Source organism: Xiphophorus couchianus, chromosome 13 (genome assembly GCF_001444195.1).
Source record: "Xiphophorus couchianus chromosome 13, X_couchianus-1.0, whole genome shotgun sequence".
NCBI lineage: Eukaryota > Metazoa > Chordata > Actinopteri > Cyprinodontiformes > Poeciliidae > Xiphophorus > Xiphophorus couchianus.
This window is the reverse complement of record NC_040240.1, coordinates 139,600-163,731: the sequence shown is the minus strand read 5'-3', so window position 1 is coordinate 163,731 and position 24,132 is coordinate 139,600. Positions and strand designations below refer to the sequence as shown.

Genomic DNA, 24,132 nt, shown 5'->3' with positions numbered 1-24,132 from the left:
AAAGCCAAAATAGGACTCAGAATATATTTGTCTGCATATTTGTGTGGGCAAAAGATTTCTGAGTGGGACAGATGATCTGCCAGACTACTGACAATATTTTTGCAATAAAAACGATACGATAAAAAACACCATGATTAAACTTTAATTTTCTGCAAACAAAAACCAATTTCAATAGTCAGCAAACACCTGACAACAATAAGTAGCCATCGATTTTGAAGATAAAACAAATAAAAAGAACCAATTTTTACAGAAATTAATTTCTGTGACTTCCTGAAAATAACTCCATGGGCCTGATGTTTGAGTCATTTGAAATATTTTCCCTATCTTGCCTTCTTTGCACAGCGTGTTTTTGGACGAGCAAAAAGAAAAAAACCTACTATTTGTGCAATTATTTTTTGACTTGACAGCAAAAATTTTCTGCTTTTGGCAAAATATAGGTGAGCATTTGTTCGGTACCGGTAAACAGACTTGGGCCCCGATGTTTTTTACATTTTCATCCCAACGGCCCATTGGAAAGAAAACGTCGAGACAGTTCTATAAATACGCCATTCTCCAGCTGTGGCACATATATAGAACTCTTATTTCATTTTTAAGCAGATTTGGTCCAAACCAAAAGCCTGACCCGGAGCTGGGGCATGTGCGTAAACCTTTGGGTGAGTTTTATTCGATCTGGAGCCTTAAGGATTTAGGCTACCCTAACCCTAATGCTATAGTTTTGTCTGTGCCTCTTTCTGCATATAGATAAACAGAGAGATGTCAGTCACTGACTGGTCTATTTGACTGGCAGATTACAGTACATGCACCTTCAACACTGTGTGTCACAGTGTTGCCAGCAACACAGGGCCTCCACAAAGGACTGTTCTCTCTCCCTTCCTCTTGTCCCTCATACAACAGATTTCAATCAATCAAATTTCATTTGCATAGCACATTTCACCAGCAAGACATTTCTAAGTGCTTTATATGATTAAAAACACAACAATACAAATTCATAGAACACACAGTTAACAATTGAAACATTTTGTCAAGTGCCATTGTTAATTCTTTCAAAAGCAACTCTAAACACTTGGGTTTTTAAAGGCACTCAGTGTTTTTTACCATTTGAAGTTTGTTCCAGATTTGTGGTGCATAGAAGCTAAATGCTGCTTCTCCATGTTTGGTTTTGGTTCTGAGGATGCAGAGCAGAACCAGAACCAGAAGACCTGAGGGGTCTGGAAGGTTGACACAACAGCAGATATTTAATGTACTGTGGTGCTAAGTTGTTCAGTGATTTAAAAACTAGCAACAGTATTTTATAGTCTATTGTCTGAGACAGGGAGCCAGTGGAAGGATGTTAGTACATCCCCCAATGCGTGGATGAGTTTCTCTAGATCTCGCTGAGACATTAGTCATTTAATCCTGGAAATGTTCTTTAGGTGATTGAAGGCCGACTTTGTAACTGTCTTCATGTGGCTCTGAAGGTTCAGGTCAGAGTCCATCACTACTCCCAGATTTCATGCCTGATCACTAGTTTCTAGCTGTAATAACTGAAGCTGTGCACTGACTCTAGATCCCTTTAGGTCCAAAGATAATAACTTCAGTTATTGTTTCTGTTCAGCTGAAGAAAGTTTTGGTACATCCACACATTTATCTGTTCTAAGCATCTGTTGAGTGCTTTAATGGGTTCTGAGTCACATTGTGACATTGTAATGCAGAGCTCTGTATCATCTACATAGCTATGGTAGCTAATCTTATTTTCTGCTATAACTTGAACTAGTGGGAGCATATCAGTGACGTGCGGTGAGGTTCATAGCTGGTGAGGCACTGACTTAATCATAATCAAATTTACAAATATAGACCACCTGCATCAAACTTGGAAATGTAGATATTATTAATTTTGTGTTGTGCTCCACAGCAAAGGGAAAAATCATTCAAGTACAACTAAAACAGTACAACTACGTCTTTCTCGCTCTCTGTATCAGCACAGCTACCCATAGCAACTGACAACTACAAAAAAACTGAAATATTTCCCACACAAAGAGCAGAACATTCAGTCTGTTGCAGTAGTATGGTTTTAGGCTTAATGTTTATTTTGTTATTATTAATAAGTGATTGCTGTGGTATGAGGAGAAAACTCTAAATATATCGCTGCACTTTACTGTATGGCTAGCTAGTTGTTACTCGATCTTACTCTGCAGTTGGAGTCACAATGTCTGGAATCATGAGCGCCCCCTACCATGAGGCAGGAGAACTGCTTGCCTCACCTCGAATCTGTTCTCTGCCATTTCTGATCTCTTCTCAGCACAGGAAACACGTTACACACACAGTTAGTGACAAAAAACACTGTACATTATATACATAAGCTAAATTATGGAAAACCAGTTCATATATTAAATGTTTTTAACCATTTTATTGGCAACAAACAGACAGGAGGAGCATGCTCCCATAGAATGGCAGCCAGTGAGGTTAGAGAGAGATTTGATCAATCCCAGGTGAGGCTCAGCTCACTGCTGCCTCAACAGCTGCACTTCCAAGCATTTGAATGGGAAAATGCAAAAATTCTGTGATTTTGAAGAAAAAACAATCAAAATTGGTTAAGCTAAATAAAAAATAAATACTTTACAGTACAAACCACAGGGTGAAAATGGCAATATAAATGATTTTATCATTATATATTATTTTTCCATGATGACAGGTGAGGCAGAGCCTCACCTGCCTCCCCTGACCGCACGTCACTGGAGCATATACTGTACATATTGAATAAGAATGGTCCTAGGATTGAGCCTTGGGGTATCCCGCATGTGACTTCTGTCCGCTTTGATGAGAAGTTACCTATTGAAACAAAGAAATCCTTGTTTTTTATGTAAGATTCAAACCAGTTGAGCAGTGGCCCGGAGAGTCTGACCGAACTCTCCAGTCATTTCTGTAATATGTCATGATCAACAGTGTCAAAAGCTGCACTGAGGTCCAACAGAACCAGCACTGTGGTTCTTCCACAGTCTGTGTTTATATGTATGCCATTGAACACTTTGACTAGGCCAGTCTCAGTACTGTAATGAGCACAAAAACCAGACTGAAGGACATCAATGGTCGGTTGCTGTTAGGAAGCTATTTAACCATTGAAACAGGTTTTTCAATAGATTTGCTGATGAATGGGAGGATGGAGATTGGCCTGTAATTAGAATACTACAGTATTCTAGACCGGTCTTGATCTGATATATATATATATATATATATATTATGGGGATTTTTGACCATTTGTCCAGAAGCGCATTTGTGAGGTCACATAATGATGTTGAACAAGAAGGCCTGGCTCTCAGAGCAAAGGGGCAGTTCCAAACTGTTCCCACAAAGTTGGGAGCATGGAATTGTGAAAATGTCTTGGTATGCTGAAGCATTCACAGTTCCTTTCACTAAGGGGCCAAGCCCATCTCCTAAAAAACAACCCCACACCACAATCCTCCCTCCACCAAACTTTACACTTGGCACAATGCAATCAGATAAGTACTGTACCGTTCTCCTGGCAACCACCAAACCCAGATTCATCCATCAGATTGCCAGATGGAGATGCACAATTTGTCACTTCAGAGAATGTGCTTCCACTGCTTTAGAGTCCAGTGGTGACAACTTTTCTCCACTGCATCCGTCGCTTTGCATTGCATTCCTTACCCGTTCCTCTCATTATACCCTGTTGATTCTCTACTGTTTCTTTCCCTCGATTATTGTTTTGTTCTACTGTGACTCCTGTGTTCCCTGTGGTCTTTGTAAGCTTTTTCTTCATGGTTTTTTCATTAAATCCCCAAAATCTACTTGACCCTCTGCCTCCTGCTTTTCGGTCCACTATAAGAATCACACAACTTGACACATTTCCCTTGGATGCTCTTGTAGCACCTCTGTGATTTGAGCTGAGAAGGGATGCAAGCAGTGTAAATTAAGGTGGTCCAGAATGGCTGTGGTCTGCCTGCAAAGTGCTAGTGAAACAGAGTGGAACGAGATGCAGTGGAAGTTAGGGGTTAGATCCTGCATGTCTGCATTTATCACTGGGAGAAGGCAGAGGAGCTGAGTTTTTTCAGATTATCTGTCTCATACTCTGCTCGGATCAAATTTCCACTTGCAAACCTTTCTGTTCACTTGCGAATAATTTTCTGCTCACACTTGAAACAAAAAAGTACCGTTGCCTAGCAACCTTTCAGCTGACATAATAAAAGTGTTATAGAGCTTTGGAAGTGACATCACTGCGTGTGACGTTTACGTCGCTGGGCGCCATCTTGTATGGCCACAGAACAAAGCAAACTTTTTCCGGCGTTTTCATTGTGCTACCGACCGCAGTGAAGTTGTTTTCAAGTTGGATATTGGATATTCCCGCTCCGCGGAGTAAGGAGCGTTTAGCTCGAGGTTGATCCTATTTATGAACGCTAATTCTGGCCAACTGTTCTCTACTGCTCCCTCCTCAAGAGCTCGGAGGTTTGCATTGGGACCGCCAGTTTCCAACCAAACACTCTTGAAAATAAATGCCTTGTGATCAACTAATACAAAAAATTGGTAATTCATGCTATAACACTAGGCACACTATCCTCTATTAAAATTTTAATTGACAGACTGGCAACCTGTCCAGGTGACCCCGTCTCTCGCCCGGAACATTAGCTGGAGAGGCAGCAGCACCTCCCGACCCCACTAGGGACAAGGGTGTAAGAAAATGGATGGATAAATAATTTTAATATTAAATAATATGTTTTCTTCAATAGCCTCCAAATCGTGCCCCATTAACTCAAAATAAGTGTGAAATTATTCTACTAGACTGTATAGATCATCTTTATTACACTTTGACCCCTTTTTTTGTTTAACGAATTTTATATTTAAAAAATATTTTTAAAACATTTTCATAAAATGTATTACCTCAGATGATCATCACATTTGTTACTTGTAATGTTCAATTACATAAAATTCTAAGACAGGATCTATTTCATTACATGTTCACTTCTTACCTGAAATATGTTAAATACATCAAATATTTACTTAAAGTGTGATGATCTATTTCATAACATTTACTTGTCACCTTTATTACTCTGAATTGTTTAATTACACATTAAATGTTTAAAGATGGGCTCTTTCATCTGGTTTGCTTGTTTCATTAAATGTTTACTGCAAATTTGAATATAATTGTTTACTTTAATCAAAATGTTTATTTAAAATATAATCTTTCATTACATGTATGTTTATTACTTGAAACATTTTAAATATCAAATTTTTACTTAAAATGTGATTCATTTCATCACCTGTTTACATGCAACTTGAAGTGCTTGAATCAAACGTTTCATGAATTTTTACCACATTAAATTATGAAATGACAGAAAACAGCCACTTCCAACTGACCACATAATTCAACACAAATGGTTCATGTTCCTCTTCAGAGTGCGCAGCCTTGCTGAGCTTCTCTCCTGGGGTTTCCTCCTCAGCCTCTCCAACTCGCTCCTCCTCTATAGCCTCCGCTACTGTGTTTTATTTACCTCTTCTGGGGTAAATCATGAAAACAGTCTCTGTAACTTGTTGATCCACCGTGGTTTTGCTGTACCGCCTCTTTAATTGACGTGCATGTCGGTTCCATGTTGTGGTGTTTACCTCGCAGTGACCCAGATTCAGTCTGGATTGATCTAATCCATTTCATACGTCAGTTTGCCTTGAAGAGGACATATCGGAACACACATCAGTATTAATACTGTAAATTTGATAACAATCAATTTAATAATGGAATAACCTCGATGTTCACTGACAAAACTCAGACTATGCTACATAAAAAATATCAGCCAAACGTAAATAAGGTTGACTCACTTAAATGAATTCAACATAACTGAACATGAGTAAACCCGGACAAAATCATAGCAAAAAGTTTTGACACAACACCAACAAAGCGAATTTAGACACTCACCAGAATGGACATGTCCGGAGCAAACTCGTAGATAACTTGGGATGTTGGAGAACGTAGTATCAGGATGTCTCACCGCTGATACCCGGGGCATCCATCTCCTTTTCGTTAGCTCCGATAGCTTAGCCTCCTCGTGTTGTTTACAGGCAGAAAAGAGGTGAAACTAAAGTCCGTTTTCCATCTTTTTACCGTTTCAGTCATGTGATCGGACATTACTTCCAATAACGCAGCAAGTTCGAACCATTGCTAATTCATTTTAATTAACTTAGATTCAAAAATTCGAAATATCTGTGAGACAGTCATTTTGTCGGTTATGTTTATGGCCATACAAGATGGCACTCATATCCCTACGCCTACAGCAGTGACGTCACGTTCCAAAGCTCTATACTGGGTGCGTTTGTTGCCTTCAGGGTATGCCTGTGTGTGTATGTATGTATGTACGTACATACGGATATGTCGTGACTAAGTTGTAACATGGTTGTTTCTGTGGATCCATTTTATTTGGTTGCATGAACAACCAAAGCTACAGCCTAAGATCAGTAGCTGTTAGCGATCAGTTGCGTCCTGCTGCCAAATATTTATCATAACATGAAGCAGAAAGCTAAGGTAATTGTTTCGCCCTACACCCAGTTAGTGGTGCAGGTTGCAACAATTTGATCAGAGCAAAGACAAGTTTTGAGCGCAAGGAGAAAGGTTTGAGAAAGCACAGTGAATATTTGAAAGAGAGCAGACATTTTCAGTACAAGCATTACAAGTTTTGAGAGGAAAGACATGAAGTCCTGCTTTCAAAATTTAAATGTGTGCTCTTGAATCATGGCAGAAAAATCCTCCATAAGTATGATTGTAATAATATAAGCAAACGAGGAAAAAAGTGACTTATTTTTCAATAAAATGTCTCAGACAGATACATAATGTTTTGACATGTGATTTTTTTGTCAGGGTCAGACGAAGATCTTGAAGCTGAAAAATCTACGTCTGCAGGATTATGCTGACTACACCTGTTTTGCTTCTGTGAAGAATTCCTGTGGCATTAGAGACAGAAGTACCCACTTCGTTCTCAACAACAGGACAGGTATGAAAGCACTCAGGAATTGGAACAATCAAACACTATCTGCATGTGTATTTCTTTATTTAAATATTATACTCCTATAAGGGGGGCAAACCTTTAAAAGTAAGATTCCGGATTTTTAAAATTCCAATTAAACATTCTTATTAGTTCTAATAAAAATGATTTTTATTTCATGTTTTGATACTAGAAATTCACATAATAATTCTGCATTTTAGTTATCTCAGTGATCATGTAGTTGTAACAACAGAGAGGGAAACACAGACAGGAAATAATTAAACTCTTTATTAAGCAAAAATAAAATAAAATCTAGCAATATATGTGCACATCAGGACGGTGAGGAGGTGGACACAGGAGGCAGCTGAGGCACTGCAGGACTGCTTTGGGTCGACAGACTGGGATGTGCTCTGTGGGCCTCATGGGGAGGACATCGACAACATGTCTGACTGCATCACGGACTACATCAGATTCTGTGAGAACGCTGTCATGCCAGCCCGGACCGTGCGTTGCTTCTCCAACAACAAACACTGGATTACCAGTGACCTGAAGGCACTTTTAAACAAAAAGAAGATGGCTTTCAGGTCAGGAGATAAGGAGGAGCAGAGGAGAGTCCAGCGTGAACTCAGAGAGACACTGAGGACATGCAAGGACAACTACAGGAGGAAGCTTGAGTCCAAACTCGAGCAGAACAGTGTGAGAGATGTGTGGAAAGGAATGAAGAACATCGCTGGGATGAAAGGGAAGGACACACAGACATCTGGGAGCCTGGAGAGAGCAAACCAGTTTTTCAACAGGTTCAGCTCACCTCCTGCTACTCCCATACCACCACCATCCCCCCACACATCCACACTGCCCCAAGTTGTTCAATCCACCTACCGGCATTCTCCAGCACACCACCTCTCCTTCAGCCCCCCACCTCCCCTCTCCTGCCCCATCTCCACTGTAGACAACAACACCTACCCCCAGCTAACGGTGACTACAGGCCAGGTTAAGAGACAGTTGGAGCGATTACACCAGGGGAAGGCTGCAGGACCTGATGGCATTACACCACGGATCCTGAAGACCTGCTCCATCCAGCTGTCCCCTGTACTGGCACACATGTACAACCTGAGCTTGAGGCTGGAGAGAGTCCTGCTGCAGTGGAAGACATCACATGTGGTTCCTGTTCCCAAGAAGCCAAGGCCAGCCGACCCAGAGGACTACAGACCAGTTGCTCTCACATCTCATGTGATGAAGGTCATGGAGAGACTGGTCCTGGCCCAGCTGAGGCCTCAGGTGAGGACGTTTCTAGACCCCCTGCAATTTGCCTACCAGCCCCACTTAGGAGTTGACGATGCCATCATCTTCCTGCTGCAACAAGCACTGTCGCACCTGGATGGTGGAGGAGACACTGTGAGAATCACATTCTTTGATTTCTCCAGTGCCTTCAACACCATCCAGCCTCTGCTGCTGGGTGAGAAGCTGGGAAGGATGGGTGTCAACGACTCAGTGATCTCCTGGGTTACTGACTACTTGACAGGCAGGCCACAGTTTGTCCGTCTGGGCAGTGTCCTGTCTGATGTGGTGGTCAGTGACGTAGGAGCTCCACAGGGAACTGTGCTTTCTCCCTTTCTCTTCACCTTGTACACCACTGATTTCCATTACAACTCTGAGTCATGTCACCTACAGAAGTTTTCTGATGACTCAGCGGTTGTCGGGTGTATAGGGGATGGAGGAGAGGGGGAGTACAGGACACTGGTGGACAGCTTTGTGGAGTGGTCTGAGCAGAATCACCTGAGGCTCAACATTAGTAAGACCAGAGAGATGGTGATTGACTTCAGAAGGAAGAAGACATCTTCTCAGCCACTGAAGATCAAAGGGGAAGTGGTGGAGGAGGTGGAGGATTACAAATACCTGGGAGTTGTAATCGGCAACAGACTGGACTGGGCATCTAACACTGACGCTGTGTGCAAGAAGGGGATGAGCAGACTCTATTTTTTAAGGAAGCTGAGATCCTTCAATGTGTGCAGCAAGATGTTGGAGACCTTTTATCACAGTGTTGTTGCCGGTGCCATCTTCTTTGCTGCTGTGTGTTGGGGAAGCAGCATCAGAGCCAGCGACTCTAATAGACTAGACAAAATCATCAGGAAAGCTGGCTGTGTACTGGGACTAAGGCTGGAGTCCCTGGAAACTGTGGTGGAGAGGAGGACACTGAAGAAGGTTCTGTCTATTATGGACAATAAACAGCACCCTCTCCACAACATAGTGGACAGACAGCGGAGCACCTTCTCACATAGGCTGCTCCAGCTCCGCTGTCGTAGGGACAGATACAGGAAATCCTTCCTGCCACATGTCATCTCATTTTACAATAAAAGCTAAATCATTGTTCTGCACTAATCAGTCCAATTTTGCACAACTGCACTGTGGCACACTTGCTGTACATATATTTACATATACATACTGTATCTGCATTTTTTGAATCTTTGCAAGGACTGCTCTTAAGTTGCTTTTTATATTAACAGCATTTTATATTTTTACAATTTATAGCATTTTATATTTTATTTTTTATTTTATCTACAACTACTACTCAGTGGTAGTTGTTATTGTGTCTTGTCTCTATGCTGTAACTGCGAAGTAATTTCCCTGCTGGGATGAATAAAGTACTTCTATTCTATTCTATTCTAATATAGGGAAGCAGCCTAACCACAGCTGGCATTGCCAAAAGCAAGTAGATCAAGCTGCCACTACTGCACAGAAAAGATATATCAGGTGGGCAGAGCTCTAAGATGCTGTGATGTTTCTTTGTTATTCTTATTGTAAACTAGGAATGCGTGATATAATTTTTTTTTCGTCAATATGGCGCCGGTGCAGCTGGCTGCCTGCAGACGCAGCTCCCGTCGTGTGTGTTTAGAATAGAATAGAATAGAATAGAAATACTTTATTCATCCCAGCAGGGAAATTACTTCGCAGTTACAGCATAGAGACAAGACAAGAGACAAGACACAATAACAACATCCGGGTGTTTAGTCTGGAGTTTGGCTGCGGTAGAGCTGATGACGTCACAGGCCACCGCTGCATCAGCTGATGGGGGAATGTAAACAGCGATCAAAATGGCGGACGTAAACTCCCTCGGTAAATAACACGGCCGCATTCCCACAGCCAGAAGTTCAATGTCCGGGCTACAAATCTGTTCCTTCACGTTAACATGACCGGGATTACACCACCTCTCACTCACATAAGTGCAATCCCGCCGCCCCTCTTCTTCCGACTCTTGGACAAGTCCCTGTCCCCCGCACCAATGAAAATCCAGGAACCTCCACGCTGTAGTCCGGAATAAGCGAGTGTAGCCAGGTTTCCGTGAAGCAGAAGATACTGCACTCCCAGTACTCCTTCTGGGTCCTAACCAGTGCCGTGAGTTCGTCTGTCCTATTTCCCAAAGACCTCACGTTCCCCACAATAATCGCCGGTAACGCTGGCCTGCGCCGTCTCTTCTTCTACCTCCGTTTAACTCCAGACCCGCAGCCCCGTCGTCTCCTCCGTAACTCCTCCGGAACCACAGGCCCGTCTCCGGGCAGCAGCAGAGGCTTACACAGCGCAATCAGCCGTTCACGCGAGCAAACAATGCCGCTACTCCGCTCGGCGAGGTTCTCCGCAGCCAAGAGTATAAAAAGTAGCAGACGAATGCGGAGAACATCGACAGAACCACATCCAGCCATTGTGGAAAGCCCAACTGATGATCCATGGGTTCTTCAAGCAATGATCATTAATCGGTTACAGCAAATATACACAGACAAACACACACGACGGGAGCTGCGTCTGCAGGTAGCCAGCTTCGCCGGCGCCATCTTGATTAAAAAAAAAAAAAAAAAAGTGACTAGCTGGGGAGAATGTGTGTGATAAGGTCAAATGTTTTGAAATAAAACACAAATATATTGCTGAGAGCAAAATTCCTGCAGGTTCCAGCTCTGTCATAATAGCTGATCTCACAGCAGCTTCATCGCACACATTCCCCACACACAGTGAGCCGGCGGCTTCTAGACAGCTAGGAGCCACCGCAGCTCTGCGGTTTCTACACAGAATTTTTCTGTCTCAGTTGATAAGTCTGTCTCTTCTGAGCAGTCTGAATCTGAGAGTGCGTTCTGTGAACAGTCAAAGCCTACTGTGATTCCGGCTGCAGCTTCGCACTCATCTCACCTTGTGAGTGGCGACTGTCATCTGTCCGGCAGCGGTCCGCGCCGAAACGGCGTCTTAAGCACCCTAACCCCCCTTCAGGAAGAGCGCGGGTTTACCCTCAGCCTGACATATATATGGCATGGAGGCTAACAACCAGCCCTTTCTGGCTGAGCCCCCCATATTCCCCCGGAGAATCTCCAAGGCAGGGGACGGCGGTAGGGGCTCTGACTCTGGAGTTTATGCGAACCACAGCACCTCACATGAATGTGTGCCTGCTTTCAGAACATTATTCAGAGTGGCGGTGTGCACTCTGCTGATTGGCTAATCAGCAGGGGTTACATGCTGCAGTTTGGAGGCAGGCCTCCGCCTTTCACAGGGATCGTGGAGAAGCTTCTACCATCTCTCGAGCACAACGCCACTCTCAGGTCAGAGCTGCAGGAACTGGTGGCGAAAGGTGCAATTTCCATGGTTACCCAGGGAGAGGAAAATGCGGGGTTTTATTCACGCTATTTTCTGTTCCCCAAAAAACCAGGAGGAGTGAGACCCATTCTCGATCTGTCCCTGTTCAACAGCTCGATCGTGGAGATGCCATTCTACATGCTAACAACCAGACAAGTGCTGAAAAATGTTCACCAGGACGACTGGTTCACCTCCATAGATTTAAAAGACGCATACTTCCACGTCCCCATCATCCTGAAACACCGGAAGTATCTGCGCTTCTCCTTCCAGGGGACCCAGTATCAGTACAACCATCTGCCATTTGGTTATTCTCTCGCCCCGCGCACGTTTTCCAAATGTGTGGAAACAGCGCTGCAGCCATTGCACATGGCTGGGATGAGAGTTCTCTTCTATCTGAACGACCTGCTTTTACTGGCTCGGTCCAGAGAGGAAGCCGCAATGCAGTCCCGGAACACATTTGCTGAGCCTGGAATTTTCCATCAACTGGGAAAAGAGTTTGGTTATTCCATCTCAGATGATCATTTATCTGGGAGTGGAGCTGAACTCGGTTATGATGAGAGCCCAATTGGCACAGCCGAGAATCGAGGCTGTCAGCGCAGCTCCGCTGTGTCATGCGGCTGCTGGGAATGATGTCTTGAAAATATGAAGGAACAGAAAACAAAAGAGATTAAACAAATAGCAAGTCAAATTCCACAGCAAAGCAAAGTACAGTCAGAAGAAAATATCACAACATCAGTTGAAAAACTATTATTCGCAGCATATATTATCAACTGTACTGACCAAGCCAAGCATAAAACTGAGAAGATCAAAATAATAGTGAGAGGAGCTGAAAAGATTTGGGGTTTAAAGAGGGATCATGAGAGAACATAAAGAAAAAGTTGGAGGTAGATGGGAGACCAGGACCATCAGGTGAAAGTAGTTCATGTTAATATTACAATGGAATGCAAGAAGTTTAATTGCTAACGGACAGGAACTTCAAGGTTATATTGATAGTCTTGAAGAACAGCCCAAAATTATTTGTGTTCAGGAAGCATGGTTAAAAACATTAGATTTTGTGATTAAAGGATATGATGGTGTAAGAAGAGATGGACAGTAGGGAGGTGGAGGAGGACGTGGAATATTTATAAAGCAAGAGACACAATATCAGGTATTAGGGAAAGGGAAAGAACTTGAATATATAGTAATTGAGATATGGGAACAAGAAAGTACATTTAAAATAATAAATTTTTATAATCCATGTAAAACATTATCAATTGAAATAATGGAAGAGTTACCTGAATATTTGGAAGGGAAAGTAATTTGGTGTGGGAATTTTAATGAAAATAGTACATTGTGGGGTAAATGTAATGATAAAACAGACAAGTTATAGAAGAATTCATGGAAATGAAAAATCTTGTATTAATGCTATTGGTCCCATCATGTATTAATGATGGGAGGGGAACAATAATCAATGTAAGAACAGGGATGAAATCAGTTATTGATTTAACAATTGTCTCAAATGTTTTAGCTGGTATTTGTGAGTGGTTCATTGATAAAAATTTAACAATAGATAATGTTAATAATAGCAATAAAATTAAGGAATAAAGCATTTAAGGTACTAAAAGGTAATCCAATTTATAAGAATTTAATTGATTATAAAAGAAAGCAAGAATGCAAAAAAGGGAATATTGGAGACATTTTTGTAGTATAATAGGGAAAGAAACAAAAATTGAAAAAATTTTCAAAATAATTAAAAGAATGAATGGCATGAAGAGAGAGTTTGAATATCCTATATTAAAAATATATAATACAAATATAATAAGAGATGAAGATAAAGTTGAAATATTGGCAAGAACATTTAATAAAATTCATAGTTCAAGTAGTATTAGTGAAGAGGGAAGAAAAGGAAGAGAAAATACAAAGCTTATTAGAGAGTGTTGAAGAAACAAATAATTTGTTGAATGTTGAATTTACAAAAGCCGAATTGAATTATGCACTTAGGAAGACAAAAAAATAGAACACCAGGTATTGGCAATTTGGTATAAGGCAAATCAGTGAAAAATCAAAAGACATAACATTCTAATTATATAATAAAATTTGGGAGGAGGAAAAATTACCACTGAACTGGAAGGAATCAATTATAGTACCAATAGCTAAACCAGGAAAATATAACTCAAACCCAGAAAACTACAGACCAATAGCTTTAAAATCAAATCTATGTAAAATAATGGAAAAAATGATTAATAATAGACTGGTATATTATTGAAATAACAAAGGGTATATGTCAAAATATCAAAGTGGTTTTCGTAAAGGGAGGAGTATTAATGATCCAACTCTATGTCTAAAGCAAAAAATTAGAAGAGCAAAAGTAAATAAAGAAAGTGTAGCGGCAGTATATTTACGAACCACACTCCATACCAGTAAGTGGCAGTAATGCTACTAAAAGTTTGTTGCCAACCACCAGTAAATCCAAGAAGAAGAAGAGAAAAACCCAAATTTTCACAAAAATCAGCTATTTTACTAAGAACAAGCTTGATCAATTTTGGGAAATCTGGTCTGTCTTTTACACTTGACTGGGACAAAATAATATCCATCTGGATGGGAGGAAAAATGATTTGTTATAAGGTCATATGGTAAGACAAACTGATGTTCATGCTGGTTGGTCTATTGAGGGTCTGCTGCAAACTTATTTATTTTATTTTTATTTATTTATTTTTTCTCCTCCCCTGTGTGTATGTCCTTTTGGTTTTTGTCTTGTCTCAGACTATATTTTAAGTATTTGTAAGTGAGTATATGTATGTTTCTTGTCTTCTTGTTAAAATCAACAAATATATGTTAAAAAAGTAAAGTATCCACTAACTGTGATGATTGAGACATGAAAACAATTAAAATGATAATTGAGGGAATCTCTAAACCATTCACTTGTAATTTATCGTTTCAAACGGGACAATTTCCCAACAAAAAGAAAATAGCAAAGATCAAACCAATGTATAAAACCTACAATAATCACAAATTATAGGCATGTTTCTCTTCTCCCTCAGTTCTCTAAAATTCTAGAAAAACTTTTTAAGAAGAAAAATTCATAGACAAACATTCACTACTTAGCAGTGATCAATGTGGATTCAGAGCAAATTGGTCTGAAGCCGTAACTCAATAGAAGAAATTACCAACAAAACAGATAGTAAGAAATTAGCTGTAGGTGTTTTCATAGATCTAAAGAAATCTTTTGACGCAATAAATCATGATATCTTAATTAAAAAATTGGAACATTATGGAATTCGGGGAGTAGTTTTGAACTGGATGAGGAGTTATTTAAAGAGCAGAAAACAATCTGTGAAAATTGGAGAGATTGAATCTCTCCCCACATACTGGTGATTGTATGTGGGGAACCTCAAGGATCAGAACTGGGACCAGTTTGATTTATTTTGTATATAAACGACATAAGCAAAGTCTCTAATGTATTAAAATTTGTGTTATTTGCTGATGACTCAAATATCCTAGTCTCTGGTGAAAACTTACAACAACTTCTTTACATAGTTGCCTCAGAAATCAGTAAATTAAAGAAATGGTTTGTCCAAATTTAGTGATAATAAATTATCACTAAGTTTGGACAAGACTAAAATCATGGAAACTGTTACAAAAATACTCCAATTCAAGTTCAGACAAAGGGTGTAACTCTAGAAAGGGTTTATGTTAATAAGTTTCTTGGTGTAATAATTGATGACAATATCAGTTGAAAACATTTACAGAATAAACAAAGTAGAAGCATATCAATCCTGGCTAAAGCTAGACATATTCTGAATAATAAATCACTTCATATTCTATTTAACTCTTGAATTTTGCCATATTTAACATATTGTTCAGAAGTGTGGGGAATTAACTACAAAAGCTCTGTACATCCACTATGTATCCTACAGAAACCAGCCGTTAGACTCATCCATAATGTTGGTTATTATGAGCAGACAAACCCATTATTCTTAAAATCTACAATTCTTAAATTTGAAGAGCTGGTGTAATTTAAAATTGCTCAAATTATGTTTAAGGCATCTAATAAATTGCTACATGAGCTCATACAGAGCATGTTTTATGAAAGAGATGGGGGATATAACATAAAGGGTTACTCCAACTTAAGGATTCGTAGTTTACGAACAACAAGAGATTTTGTATTTCAACTCATGGGGTAAAGTTATGGAACAAGTTAAATGAGGAGTTAAAATAAAGTCAAAATTTAATACAATTTAAAAGAAAATATAAGGAGGTCATTTTCACAAGATATAGAAATATGGGTGAGAGATAGCACTGATATGTGTTGTAAATTGATGCTAATGCATATGACTGTGTGGGTATTGATGTATATACTTAGACATATCCAAACCCAGATAAAATGGAAAATGAATTAACCCGTTTATTTTATTTTTTTTATGTGATTTATTAATGATGGCCCATCTGAAAATATTGTACGAGTTTAGAGGGTAGAAGTTCAGACATTTTGTACTTCTTCCTGCTCCTTTTAAAGCATGTTAAGATTACTGTGGTACAAAAAAATGTGTATTTTGCATTCCTTGTTCTTGTGCATGATTTTAAACTAATATCATGTTTTAAATAAATAACTAAATAAAATTAATTAAAAGAAATACGTTTGTGGTTATTACCCTACATGATCAACTGGTCTTGTGGGTAATCTGGGAAAGAGATTTGCCATCTAAAGACGGTCTTGGTCAAATGTCATCTTAAACTCTATAATAATTCCTCAAAGGAACAGCCAAACTGTGGGTATTTTTGAGGTTGAGCTTCAGCCAATCTTACCAATTAAAATCTTAGGGCCATGGGAGCAATTGAAAACATTGGCGCAGAAATTAATGACCTAATCCAGTGTTTCCCAACCCTGGTCCTCAAGGCCTCTGTCTTACATGTTTCAGAGGTTTCCCTGCTTTAATGTGCCTGATTCAACTGATTGCAGTTCAACAAACACTTGTTAATCAGTCATCAATTGGAATCAGCTTTACTGAAGCAAGAAAATCCATAAAACAGGGGTCTCAAACTCCAGGCCTCAAGGGCCGCAGTCCTGCAGTTTTTAGATGTGCCACAGGTACAAAACACTGGAATGAAATGACTTAATGACCTCCTCCTTGTGTAGATCAGTTCTCCAGAGCCTTAATGACCTAATTATTCTGTTCAGGTGTGGTGCAGCAGAGGCACATCTAAAAGTTGCAGGACTGCAGCCCTCGAGGTCTGGAGTTTGAGACCCCTGCCCTAAAACAAAGCAGTGGGCCTTGAGGACCAGGGTTGGGAAACACTGAAGGAGTGGGTAAAACTGATATCAGGGTGGGGATGTGAGCTCTGGACCCAGGAGATTACGTATTAGGGACATCTGCTGGAGGAGGAAGAGAAGTGTTAGTTGGCAGGTTTTAAATAATAGCAGTTACCCTTTTGTAGTGTCAGTTATTTTCTGTTCTACTTTATCGTGTATTTCCTGTTCTTTCTTGTCACGTTCTCCTCCTCCCCTGTGTAATCTTCCCGGTGCCACTCTCTCTCCAACTCTCCACACACCTGTGATCAATTAGCTCATCAGCCCTGATCTATTGTTCTCATTGTACCTCCCAGTCTTTCAGCCTCTCTGTCTCAGCCACCAGTTGCCAGTTCGTCCTGTTACCTACGTCACATCCCCTTGTCACTCTGCTCACTTTCCCCTGGTTCCTTTGTCTCCTGTTTTGATTTGTTTTGGGATTTTTTTGTTACTCTGTATTTTCAATTTTTGTAAGTTGGCTTCCTTTTTTATTAAAATCATCTACATAACTTTATGCTTTTTGCCTGCTGCATTTGGGTCTGCTTTAAAACACGCCATGACACAATGAGTTTGAATAAAAGATTCATCTGAATGATCCTCTGAGAAGGTTGGCTGGGTCATCTTGGCCTGAGTGTTCTGTCATGATGATGTTTAGATTCTTGACCCACATATACAGACACCAAGACAAATAAGAATGAAAGATTTTGCTACAACTTTATTTGAAGGACTGTGCATAAGGCTGACTTTGTCATGTTCCGTGTTTTTCTGTGTGTTTATTTTGAGTTTTCTGTGTCCCTGAGTCTCCTGCTGTCCTGTCTCCCTTTGATTACTCCCAGGTGTTTCTCATTCCCTGATTACCTCCTGTGTATTTAGTGTCACCTGTGTGTCTGTGTCTTTGTCGGGTCCTTGTCTAATGTGCGCTCAGTCCTTCGTGTGTCCATTCGTAAATCAGTTGCTACCGGCGTTGAGCCCTGGCTTCCGCTCAGTCGTGCTGCCTGTGTTTTTGGACTTGTTTTGGACTGTTTTCTTTTTCATTAAAACAACCATCAATCATCTCAACCTGGGTCTACAGCATTTGCCTCTCCACCTTCACCACACCGTTTCATGACAGTAGGACCCGACCACAAGTACGGTGAGGCATGCTAGTTACATCATGGACTCAGAAGGCTTGCTGAGAACTATGTAGCGGTTGTGGGAAGCCTGTACTCGGCACATCAGCGCCTGAATATGGCCACGCACATGGTCCTCATGTTGGATCAATGGATCCAGCGACTTCCGCACCTGGGGCTGGCGGAGTTGCAGGAGGAGGCAGAGTGGGAGCACCTGACGGCGGTTGCCATTCTGAAAGACAACACTCTGCCTCCCAAGCCGCACGGTCTCTCCGCCAGCCCCGCATCAGCGTCTCCGGGACCCGCACCTCCAGAGTCCGCAGCAGCGGCTCTTCCGCCTCTCGTCGCTGCTCCGGATCTTCTGCCTCTCATCACTGCTCCCTCTCCTGAGACTGCTCCAGCCGTTATTCCCATGGTGATGGGATTCCAGGCGGCCCGCCTGGCACCTGGCCAACAGGCGGCGCGGCTGAGGGCGTTTCCGGCCCCAGTTAATGGGTGTTTCCCTAGTGCCAGTTCCGAGTCTCCGCCCCTCAGTGCCAGTTCCGAGTCTCCAACTCTTAGTGCTCCTCCCGAGACTCTCAGTGCTCCTCCCGAGGCCCCGCCTCTCAGTGCTCCTCTCGAGGCCCCTTGTCGTCACCGCCTCCAGCGCCGCGGTCGACTGCCGGACCACCTCCGTGGTTCCCGCCTCCAGCGCCGCGGTCGCCCGCCGTACCTTCCCCCTGGGTTCCGCCTCCTGTGCTTCTGCCCACCCTGTGGGTAGTTTTTTGTTTGGTTTTGGACTCTTGGCTCTTCTTGTGCCTCCGCCCACTCCGTTGGGTCGCTTTTTGTTGTTTTGGACTCTGGCCCCCCGTTCAGTGCCCCTCCGCCCACCCTTGTTGTGTTTTTGTTTTTTTTGGGCGTCTGGTAGCCGCCTTTGAGGGGGGTTACTGTCATGTTCCGTGTTTTTCTGTGTGTTTATTTTGAGTTTCCTGTGTATCTGTGTCTCCATGTTGTCCTGTCTCCCTTTGATTACTCCCAGGTGTTTCTCATTCCCTGATTACCTCCTGTGTATTTAGTGTCACCTGTGTGTCTGTGTCTTTGTCGGGTCCTTGTCTAATGTGTGCTCAGTCCTTCATGTGTCCATTCGTAAATCAGTTGCCCCATGGCTTCCGCTCAGTCGTGCTGCCTGTGTTTTTGGACTTGTTTTTACGTTTCTTTTTCATTAAAACAACCATCAATCATCACAACCTGGGTCTACAGCGTTTGCCTCACCACCTACACCACACTGTTTCATGACAGACTTGACACTGTCAGACACAACATAACACCTGTCATGAACATGAAGGAGTCTTTGTAAATGTTTGACTGTCATGATATGTCATATGGTAAATAATGACACTTTCAATGCAAAGCAGACACGTTTTAATGCAACACTTTAAGTGTTGTGATTTAAACTCGACGGACCAAAAAAGTGTGAGCACACGAACAGGAAATCAGCCATGCAGAATAATCAGAATGTACTTTTTTTATTCTTTTTTAGCGCTAAAAAAGAGAGATGCTTACCCTCACAGGCTAATTTAAGTGAATATAACCGAAATTATAGAGCATCTGATCAAAAACGGAAGAATCATTGGTTATATCCAGAAACACGCCCAGTGATCACCCGATGTGTTATGTCAGCTTAAGTTTCTATTTCTACAAAGGCCTTTGTGTGAAAGTGAAACATGCCATGTGCGTAAAAACTTGTGAGTGTGTGTCCTTGATAAGCGTCTCAACAAAAGTCATTATTTATCAAATGCCACTTCATGAAAACAGTCAAACATTCATAAAGCCTCCTTCATGTTCACGACCGGTGTTATGTCGCCTTATGCACAGTCCTTCAAATAAAGAGTTGCCAAGATTTTATTGCAAAAACTTAATGACTGTTCCCAGGTAACTATAATGTTCCTTTTGCAGATTTCTGAAATAAACCAGGACCAACATTTATTCCTTTAGCCCACAGGTGTCAAACTCCAGTCCTCAAGGCCCGCTGCCCTGCAGTTTTTAGATGTGCCACAGGTACAAAACCCTGGAATGAAATGGCTTAATTTCCTCCTCCTTGTGTAGATCAGTTCTCCAGAGCCTTGCTAATGACCTAATTATTATATTCAGGTGTGGTGCAGCAGAGGCACATCTAAAAGTTGCAGGACACCGGCCCTTGAGGAGTGGAGTTTGACACCTCTGATTTAGCCAGTAACACAAGATATAGTCACCTGTGTTCTTGGATCCAGGAGTTTCAGGATTGGGTCTTCTCTCTTCATGTGTGGAAAAGGGAACGTTGAAAGAGGAGGTCCTTTGCCATTTAGAATTCAACAAAATTTTAAATGTGAATTTAAAAACGTTTTCCCAACATTATTAAATATTCTGCAGCTCACAAAGAAGAGAGGGGAACCCTCCAAACTATATTTAGTGCAATATAAAGGAGTGAAAAATATGAAGAGTGCAATAAACAAGCTATAACTAAGTCTTTAGCATTATTTAGTATTATGTAGTATAATGTACATTTGTGGAACCCTCAAACAGGATGAAAACCAGAAAAACCACAAGAGGAAAAAATGTAACAGGCTTCAGCAGTTTTCCAGTGGTCTTTATGGTTCTTCTTTTAATTTCTTCAGGAGACATTTACAAAGGTTCTACCAGTTGCAGTTTCTAACACAGAGTTTCTGCATTAATCAGTTAGGCCCTCTCTCCCCCCAAAAATCTCTCCAACTACACTACAATCCTGTTTAAATAGACAGAGGCCCTACCACTGATTAAACATAAGCAAAACATTTACAAATAAAGCGACACAAATTGCTAAGAAAACTTAACACACACACATCACAACTATAAAAGTTGGGAATGCAGCCTGTTGAATACAGTGAAAATAGGTTTATATTTTCCATTGACAGTCAGCTGTTCAAATTTCACAATAGCAAAAAGTTGAAAGGGGAGTTTTTTAAATGCTAAAACATTTTTTTTAAAAGTAGAAAGACATGAACAAGGATTTATCATTTAAAACACATGAAAATACTTGTTTTACCTGAGTATTTGTTAATGAAGTCACCTATGTGCAAAATAAAAAAACTAACTTGAAAACAAATGAATGATTTAAGATTCCACCTTCCTAACATCTGCAATGCAGCGTTGGTGTGTTTCCAAAGTGTGTGTTACTCACATCTTGAGACACAAGACAAAACAGTGCATATGTTTGACATTGAGGACTTTTTAGGATCATCTCTGCCAACAACCCTCACAGGGAACTGACTGGAAGGTTCTGCCAGATTTTCATGTGATCTTGGGGGCCTCACTAGTGACAGCAGTGGCCTGGTTATTGATCTTTGTTGGTCTATCAGAGTGGTTTTACCCTATCAGGGATTGTTCCTGATTATAATTTATAAGCTGACTTCCAATTTAAACTACACAACTGAAGAAGTTTATTTTTGAATGAGGTGAAAAGTCTTCAACATAACAGTAATTTTTGACGGTTACCATATCCTGGATGACTGAGAAACTACATCTACTGTTGTGCTTTGTATATTATTGGTTGTCGAAATCACCTAGATCACTGTTTTCTTCATTTGGTGCTAAAAATGGTTACTACATAATTTTTGAAAGATTTGAAAGTGTCTAAATTTGGAGAAATGTGCCATTTCTAAAAGAAAAACAAGAGTCAGTTTGGTCAACGGTTTTCCGGTTAATCTGTTTATGATGACTAAAAGCAGGATTTATATTCTGTTTCTGTAGGTATTAAATTTTTTGTTCAATGTTTTGATAATACAACAGACTTTCATCTTTGATTAATAAAATGTGTAATCAACCTTTATCATGACTAGTTTTTTCCTCTTCTGCCTCCCCAGCTCCTCCATCTGTTAAAATACTTTTGGATGATCCTGTAGTGGTAAATCCTGGAGAGACGATCACTCTGGTTTGCAAAGTGATGGGTGGACATCCTTTTCCAACACTAAGATGGCTGAGGTTGGAAGATGAGGAGCTACCGAGGAGAGCCATTGTCAAAGACGGTACACTGACAGTCCCTGTTATTAGTGATGACGATGGAGGAACTTACAACTGTGTTGCATCCAACAACGTAGGAAACCCTGCTAAGAAATTCATCACCATATTGGTCAGAGGTATGACAGTAACATTTTGTTCAAACCGAAGTCTGTTATTTGAACTATATAGTAGTAGACTAAGTTTAGCAGCTTCCAAACATCTATCTGTAGGCACCAGAACATTTACAGGTGGATGGATATTGGAGCTAATTTTAGGTAGATCACCTCAGCTTCACATTGTACTGGGACTTAAAGTACATTACAAGTAGGACAACAACCTATTTTCTGTATACATGTGTATATATATATATATATATATATATATATATATATCAGTGACGTGCAGTCAGGGGAGGCAGGTGGGGCATTTTTCCATGATGACAGCTGTCATCATAGAAAAATAATATATAATTATATTGCTATTTTCACCCTGTGGTTTGTACTGTAAAGTATTTATTTTTTATTTAGCTTAACCAATTTTGATTGTTTTTTTCTTCAAAATCACAGAATATTTGCATTTTCCCATTCAAATGCTTGGAAGTGCAGCTGTTGAGGCAGCAGTGAGCTGAGCCTCACCTGGGATTGATCAAATCTCTCTCTAACCTCACTGGCTGCCATTCTATGGGAGCATGTTCCTCCTGCCTGTTTGTCGCCAATAAAATGGTTAAAAACATTTAATGTATGAACTGGTTTTCCATAATTTAGCTTATGTATATAATGTACAATGTTTTTTGTCACCAACTGTGTGTGTAACGTGTTTCCTGTGCTGAGAAGAGATCAGAAATGGCAGAGAACAGATTCGAGGTGAGGCAAGCAGTTCTCCTGCCTCATGGCAGAGGGCGCTCATGATCCCAGACATTGTGACTCCACAACTGCAGAGTAAGATCGAGTAACAGCTAGCTAGCCATACAGTAAAGTCTGTTTCTCAATATGCATTCTTGTGAAATGTCATCGACAGCAGCCCAAGTACTGTTCCAATTCTAAGTACGCATCCAGGCAAGAACACACAAATTACCTGGATGTGTTCTTGCTCCGCCCATTTTATCGAGGATGCATCCTTCTGCGGACTTGAGCCAGCAAGATATTATTGGTATTTTATAATTTGTGTCGACAGTCTTTCAAAACCAATTACTATTATTCGCTAATTAACCGTTTTTGGACATTTAAATTCGTAGTAGGAACAATATTTTAATACAATGTCCCTTAATGATCAGAGACTTAGACTTAGACTTATTGATCCTTTGGGAAGACTCCCTCAGGAAATTGAAGTTACCAGCAGCTCCCAGGCAAAAAACAGAGATAACACACAGTAAGCAAAAGTGCAAAAGAATACAAAATACAAATTAAATACTAAGGTACACACTAAATGTGAGTAACTAAAACCTTAAATTATGCAAGAAACAAGGAATAAGAATATAGAATATAAGTAAATATAAATACAACACAAAAAAAATGTAAGAATTTGGCGGATAGATTGACCAGTGATATCGTATTGCACTATGTGGTTTGACCTGATAAGTATGGAGAAAAATACAAGGGGCCACTACTCCTTCTACCCTCTGTACTGTGTCACCTCCCCCCCCCCCCAATGAGGAATTGTACAGTCTGAAGGCATGGGGGACAAAAGAGTTCTTAAATCTATTGGTCCGGCACTTGGGAAGCAGCAGTCTGTCACTGAACAGGCTCCTGTGGCTGCTAATGACGGCGTGTAGAGGGTGGCTGCTATCGTTCATGATGTCCAGCAGTTTGTTCAGTGTCCTCACCTCTGCCACCGTCACCAGAGAGTCCAGCTTCATGCCGACCACAGAGCCGGCACGCCTGGTCAGTTTGTCCAGTCTGGACGTGTCTTTCTTGGATATGCTGCCTCCCCAGCACACCACGGTGTAGAAGAGGACACTGGCAATCACAGACTGGTAGAACATCCAGAGCAGGTTGCTGCAGATGTTAAAGGACCGCAGTCTCCTCCGGAAGTACATCCTGCTCTGCACTTTCCCATACAGGTGGCTAGTGTGTTTTGACCAATCCAGTTTACTGTCCAGCCACAGCCCGAGGTATTTGTAGGAGTCCACGACCTCAACCTCAGATCCCTCTAATGCGACTGGTCTCGGCTTTGGTCTGGACCTCCCAAA

At 41.0% G+C, this 24,132-nt stretch overlaps 1 protein-coding gene across 4 annotated transcripts in view; it reads left to right on the top strand.

Moving 5' to 3' along the window:
• The window catches only part of LOC114156682 (MAM domain-containing glycosylphosphatidylinositol anchor protein 2-like), a 217,929-nt gene that overhangs the window by 88,439 nt on the left and 105,358 nt on the right, over positions 1-24,132 (top strand). For all 4 annotated transcript variants that reach the window (XM_028037250.1, XM_028037249.1, XM_028037252.1 and 1 more), the window contains 2 exons: positions 6,839-6,971; positions 21,809-22,081. In XM_028037250.1, coding sequence (XP_027893051.1) covers positions 6,839-6,971; positions 21,809-22,081 — 406 coding nt within the window. The remainder of the gene's footprint in view (positions 1-6,838; positions 6,972-21,808; positions 22,082-24,132) is intronic.